The 7,282-nt window shown below is 28.4% G+C and overlaps 1 protein-coding gene across 4 annotated transcripts in view; it reads left to right on the top strand.

Annotated features, from left to right (window-relative positions):
- The window catches only part of LOC136083668 (TNF receptor-associated factor 3-like), a 173,145-nt gene that overhangs the window by 11,032 nt on the left and 154,831 nt on the right, over positions 1–7,282 (top strand). For 3 of the 4 annotated variants that reach the window (XM_065803222.1, XM_065803221.1, XM_065803224.1), the window contains exon 4: positions 3,035–3,199. The exons of the other annotated variant lie outside the window; for it this stretch is intronic. In XM_065803222.1, coding sequence (XP_065659294.1) covers positions 3,035–3,199 — 165 coding nt within the window. The remainder of the gene's footprint in view (positions 1–3,034; positions 3,200–7,282) is intronic. 4 annotated transcript variants of the gene reach the window in all.

The raw sequence follows: 7,282 nt of genomic DNA, 5'->3' as shown, positions 1-7,282 counted from the left end.
TTTTAAGGTGGTCCTATACTAATAAAATTTTAAAAATACACTCATATTTTATGATTTTCATATAAGAAATAGTATTTTATATTCAAGGCACAGTAAAGGAAAAAAAATTTTTTTTTGGTCAAAATTTTGGGTCCATGGACCCTAAAAATGGACTACGCGCTGCGATAAACAGCCTGTAAACTAATAATGGTGTGATCATGAAATTTTCACAGCTTTTTAATATCAGATAATTAGACTCACCCTGCCAAAATCAAATAATTTAACAATAACTACGTTACAAAATACAATAACAGCCTTTTAATTTAATTTAAAAAATAACAAAAAACTAATATCTAAAACACTCCTGTTTCATAAGATGCACCTTCACTTTCATTTACTATATCTGTAAAACAGATATAGTAATTAAGTGAGGAATGACCCCTTTTTTGCCAAGTTTCATCACAGGAAACAACAACATTAGCTACTACATTAAAATAAAAATCATTTGGTTGAATATAGTTGTTAAGATATCGAAATTCATTTGCTGCATTTTTCATTTTCACATCAGCTATACTTTGGTAAATGATATGAATTTAATCTTGAATATCATTAAATGCTTTTATGTTTATTGGAGGAGATAAGTTCATTAGACAACAAAATTTTTCCAAACCAGAATGACCTTTTCCTATCTCTCTCATGGCAACAACAGATCTATAATTTATTTCAAATAGTGACATTCCTGGACCTCGCTTTTCAATCTCTTTGCTAGAATAAGAAGACTGTTTCCAATCGCACAAAGATGTTGTTCAAGAAATGTTTAAAAACACAGCCAAGCCTTTCTTTTTTGATAAATCAGTTGAGATTTCAATTGAATTATTATGGCATTGAGGACAATGTCCAGTCAAATCAAATTAACAATTAATTTTAAAATGTCTGTGTCAATAAGTATAAAGCATGAAGGCAATTTATTTGAATCATTAATTTTTACAATACTATTTTTACTGCTATGTGATAACTTTTTTGAAAATGTTGATGTCAAGATTTTTGATTGAGTTGAGTTAATGATTTCCGATTTAGAAGTTAAATTGATGCTGACTGTTGATACTGAGGAAAATTGATTTCCTCTAAAGCATTTTTTTTTAAATCTTGTTACCACCTGCTTTCCATCTTAAATTTGAATCACATTTATTTTTCCCATAATAAAAATAAGCACGAGGCAAATAAATTATAACACAAGGCTGATTTTTCTATAAGTAAAATATGTAAACATAGTAATTATACTTAAAAATCATGGCTTATTTAGGAAAATAAACATGAAACAGTTACTGGCACCAGTGTCAAAAACTATAAGTAAATGACGCAACACTCTAAAACACCTATTTTATAATATAAACAACCCGTTGCTAAGGCCGCTGCTAAGAAAATTATTTAACTTCTTTGTGAAACTTGCTATTTTAGAGCATTTTTAAATTCACTCCCTATAATGATCTATATATGTTTGGAATGAAGAATGTTTGGGCTTCAAAAATATGCATTTGAAAAATCAATTTTTTTGATTTTTTTAAGTATAGGACCACCTTAATCCGATTGTCCGTATAGGTGAATAAAAATTACCATTTTGGTGTAAAAAAATTAACATTTTGGACTAAATTGGGATAACTTTGCAAGATGCGCAAAACAACCACAACTGTCTTTAATTGTCAAAAACAAAACTTTTAAAAGTTGAAGTAAATTGTTTATACAGGGTGGCGCAAAACTAACAGTATGGTTTGATTGGGTAATAACTTTTTTATTTAATAGTTAATTATTATTGATATTTTGTTATACAGTATGTTATTAGGAAATATTTTTGGTTTAAGTGTGAAAAAATATATCCCGCAAGTGGTAGCCATTTTTGGCTTCGCACATTCGTGCTCTTTCCAATACATTTTGCTTAACTTTTTACAAAATTTCCAGTGTTTTGACTTGAATTTCATTGCAATTGTTTTGTTTAAGCTGTGGTATGGTGGCTGGCTTATTTACAAATACCCTATTTTTAAATAAACCCTACAGAAAACAATCTGGTGCTGTTAAATCTGGTGAACGTGTTGGGTTCTTGAAACCTCTTTTAAGCAAAATAATGCTTTCGCCAAAGAGGTCGTGTATCAGAGCCGTTGTTTCCCTTGCAGTTTGGGCTGTGGCTCCATCTTGTTGAAGCCACAACTGTTTTTTCACTACCATTACCGTAACTGAGGTGCCATGTGTATTTTCAAAAAATTATGGACCAATGATCCTTTCAAACGATACACCTAACCAAACAGTACACAGTATGGGTGGTTGCAAATGTTGCTGATGAACAGTTCTTGGATACTCCGTAGCCCATATCCTTCAATTTTGCTTGTCTACAAAACCATTAAATTTGAAATGGGCTTCATCGCCTATTTTCAAATTATTAATGAAATTGCGATTTTCTTCTGCTTTTTGTTGTAATGAAATGGCATAATCAAGCCGTTATTGGTCCTCTGAACGTTAAAATAATAATAAAATAATACAATATTTATAGTCTAACTAATATTAAAAGTTTTTAGTTAGACAATAAATATTGCAGAAGTTTAAAGCCAGTTTTTAGAAACACAAAGCGAAAAACTTCAAATTTTTGCACAAAGTTACCCAAAGTTACCCAAAGTTAAGGTACGGCTTAAGTTTAAGTTTGCTCTTTGCATAAGCTCAAGTGTAATTTCAGATTTTAAGTAAGACTTTAAATATTATAGTTCGCTTCTTGCACTCCTCCTTAGAAATCTCGATATATTTTAAAGAAATTTAGCTTGTGTTACCCATTTATCACGGCTCAAATCAGATTTTATTACTCTTTTAAAAGAGTTTTGTTCCAAAGTTTTACAGAGCAATTTCTCCTTGATACTTTTAAAGTGACGTGGAAAATGCTAAATATATTTGGAAGAAAACGCTTTTAAAATAAGTAGCATTAGCAAAAGTAAGCAGCAATAAAAAAAAGCTTCAACAGTAAACGTTATTCTAATATACTTGAAAATAATTGAAATAAACTTTTCTCTTTTAGAACCATTTAACCTCTTGTGAATATGAAGAGGTAAAATGCCTCAATGAACAATGCTCTACTACACTTTTGCGTAAAGAACTAAGTGACCACATGGAAAAGCATTGCATTTATCGTTTGGTAACCTGTCGATATTGCAAACAAAAGATTATTTTTTGTAACAATCAAGTAAAACCATTATTTTATATTTTTTTATTCTGTTTTTAGTTTGTTATTTATTATGACATAGAACTACCTTTACTTATTTAAATTAAATGAGCGGGCATAGACGTCTGTTTGACATCTATACCAAGTCTTATGGATGTCACAAGTCCGTAGGACACCCTTAAGATGTCTGTGGGAATGTTCTGTGTCAGCTAGGAAAAAATTTTTGTGTTTGTGACAACAATGTTATAATATTTTTCTATAAATTCAATAAAGTAGGGTCATTCTTTTTTCTAACATCTTTTGACATTAAAGACATAAATATCATTTTTTCTTAACTTCTTTTTATTTAAAAAAGTAATTAAGAAAGAATGATTTTACGTCTTTTGAAATTCACTACCCACTTTAGCTGAATAAACAGAAAAAATCCCTTGATGATTATCGTCTTTACATCACCATAAAGATTTAACAATAAAACTATGTAGATTAAACGGATTCTAGCTGACACTTGTCACTATGTTAATCTTGAAACTCTTATCAATATATAGCATGTCGTTTTTGAATTACACCTAAAATATACATTTCAGGTTTGGTAAATATCCGCTCACAAGAATTTTTAAGATTATCCAACTTACAAAACAAGGCTTTAAAAATAATTTAATCACTATTATTTCAATCCTGATCAAGTTTATTTTCTATTTAAAATGCTCAAAATCAATTATCTTCTTCAGCTATTAAATGTCAATTAGTCTTAAACAAAAATACTAATCCAGTACATTTACAAATTTTTTTAATATAAGAAAGCTGTTGCTTTCAACTTTATTCTTCTAATAAATATAATTTTCATGTGCCACATGATTCTCCTGTAAAATATGGTCTAAAATCAATAAAATAGCACAGCCTATAATCTCGAAACAGTTTTCCTTTTCGAATAAAATCAATTGAGTTAATTACTAATTTAAAACAGTTTTTTTTTTTCCTATTTTTCAGAAAGATATTATTTCTAAAAACCTCAGATGTAAAACTTGTAATTTATTGTTATTATTACCACTCTCTTATTATACCTATTTTCGTATTTATTAATTTTATAGTAAAAATTATTATCACTTTTTTATTATCATTTACACTATTTATTGTTATTTTTTAATACTATAATTGTTATTATTCTTAGTTCTACTATTATTGTCATCTTTTTTGTAAAGTTATTGTAAAGTATTTACTTTAAATTAGGACTGGCACTATTTGTAAATGTCGTTAAAGTTTTACAAATTATTGTTTCAGAATATATATTATTGAATTTAAATTGAATTGATGTATTATATAAACTTTAAGGATACATCTAGAGGGGTTTTAAAACCTTTTAATATTTTCAAAGCCAAGCTTTTGTAATTTTGTTGTAACCCTCAAGTTAACTCCAAGAGGATTGGAGTTGTTTCCCCCTCCAGTTAACGCCAAGAGAATTGTAAATTTTAGATTATCACCACTCCAAAACTCCAAAATGCAAAACCCACAAAACTCTAATGAAATGCGAATTCTGTTTATAAACAATAATTAAACGAGTATTTAAAAATTTTTTAAAGTATTTTAAGTAACCATTGGCTGTTGCTTTTTGTTTTCTAGAAAAAAAAAATTATTTCTGTGTTTCTATATATGAATGCAAAAATAAAGTTATTCAATTAACAAAAATGCATGAATTAGTATAAGTATTATGGGCCTTGTTAAGAAGCGTTACACTACTTGAATTTTACGTACGTATTCAAGATTTCACGTACGCGTTTCGCAATTTATGTAACGCTAAAACTTTTTTCGATTAGTTTATTTAAACAGTCTTTTAGGTCAGTTTATGCGGAAACGAAACTATTATTTATATTAACCAGTAATTAATTGTTGTAAAAAACATTAACCAGTAATTAACATTAACAAACATTAAAACATTAAAAACATTAAAAATAACATTAAAAAATGTTAACCAGTAATTAATTGTTGTAAAAAACATTTGCGGAATATTTTTATTAGATAAAAAAAACAGATAAATAAAATAAACTTATTTCTATTTTTTGTATTTTGAAAAAAAATTATTTTCATTTATTTCATTAAATTTAAATTAAATTTATTATTAAATATAAATTTATTTTATTATTAACTATAAATTTATTTTATTAAATCTAATTAAAATTCTTTTACAAATTTAAAGGTGGTACACTACTAAAAAACACTTTTTTAATAAAAAATTGGAATCAAGCCAAACACTAATTTTTCTGGCGAGATTTATATCTTATAAAAAATCTGAAATGAAATTTTTTTCCAAAATTTTTTTTTACATCCATAATGGTGGAAAAACTGGCTAAAAAATGCCTTAAATTGAATAAATTTGTGACGTAATATCTTTCCTTATATAAATTTTCTCTCGTTCAAATTTTGTAGATTGATGCATTATAATTAGGGATTGCAGTCCCGCACACTTTTCAATCCCGTGGGATCCCCGCGGAAATTTTTAATTTCTGTGCGGATCCCGCGCGGGATTGGTAGATTTCTAATGCACATTATAAAAGGCAAAATGACAATTTTATTTTTCTTTCAAGTATTTCAGAAAAAATATACTCAACTTATTAAATTGATAAGATGAGGTAAATAAAACCAAACACAATTCATTTGTAAATCAATATAAGTCTTAACATTTAATGAACAAAAAGATAAGCCAAAATACGTGGAACATCTTTTAGCTTTACGTAGAACGTCTAGTAGCTTTATTTATTTTTTAAAATAACAAATATGAAAAAATCGTTGTAAGAAATGCGCTCTTAAGAAACAGACCCTACTTAAAGTATCATCACTTAATCTACTCCTCAAAGGACTGCATATATAACCAGCAGCTGAAAAAGCTTGCTCGGCCTCTACGATTGTTGGTGGTACGGTCATCAAGTAACTATGCGCTATATCTAGAAACTTGCCTCTTACTCCGTTACTTTTATAGGCAGACATTTCTTTCTTCAATAATTTATCAAAATCGAAAGAATCTAAATTTGGTATCTCCTTTACATTTTCAGTCCAGCTTTTCTTGTCTTTCTGTATTTGATTTTTCAATTCTTTTTTCAGCGATAGAATTGTAGGAGTAAGTATTTGGGAATTGTTAATAGAATCTTCAGCTTCTTTTTTTTCGAGTTCATTTTGTTCGTCTTAATTTCTTTCAATTGTATAAACTCATCAACATTCTTTTTATTTCTTGACGCATAACAGTTCTTATTGGCATTGAAAAAGTGTTTTCATTTTTTTTAATTTCTTGTTCATATTGTTTAGAATTTTGAAAGTAAACTAATAGTCGATTTAAATTCTTATTACGACGTTGTGTAAACCTCTCACGAAGTGCTGCGGCGAAAACGATGCTCAAAAGTGATGATTGCTTTTGTAATTTATCTAACATAAATTGAAAAGTTTTTTCCGCAGTGACAAGGTTCGATTCTCTCCTGCATAATAGTTCGAGACCAAGTTATAATTGTGCCAGGCAAATAATTAAGTCATTAATTTAAGACCATTCTTTTTGGGTGAAACGAATTTCTGACCCAACATCAATTAAGGCTTTTTTAATACTTTTAGTCTATGAAATCTTTCTAACATATCGAACATACTGTTCCACCTAGTTTTACAATCAGAAATCAACTTAGCTTTTTCCCGTGTTGTAGGATATACTTCTGTAAATATGTATCATTTTTGACAGGAGAGTTTTTAAATATTTTCACAATCTTTCTCACTTTTTTTTTGAGATCTTTGTAATTGCTAACCAATTCAGCAGATGGTCGGTCCAAAACTATTGTCAAACCATATTCTTTATTCATAACTTCATCATCAGTGTTACCATATTCATCTTCTTCTTCACAATTTTCATATGTAGTAAACGATTCTTCAACTTCTCTGTTGTTTTTTTTGTATAAGATATCAATGATTGTAAGTTGTATTCCATGAGCATAACATAGTTGTTGATAGCAAGATATCATTTTACCGACTTTCACCATCACACTTGCTCCATCAGTGGTCATGGCGATAATGTCTTTTTGGAGGTCAATACCGAAGCTATTTAGCTTTTCTGCAACTAAATTGACGCAATATTCT

Source organism: Hydra vulgaris, chromosome 08, assembly GCF_038396675.1.
Source record: "Hydra vulgaris chromosome 08, alternate assembly HydraT2T_AEP".
Lineage (NCBI taxonomy): Eukaryota > Metazoa > Cnidaria > Hydrozoa > Anthoathecata > Hydridae > Hydra > Hydra vulgaris.
This window is presented reverse-complemented; position numbering and strand designations above follow the sequence as displayed.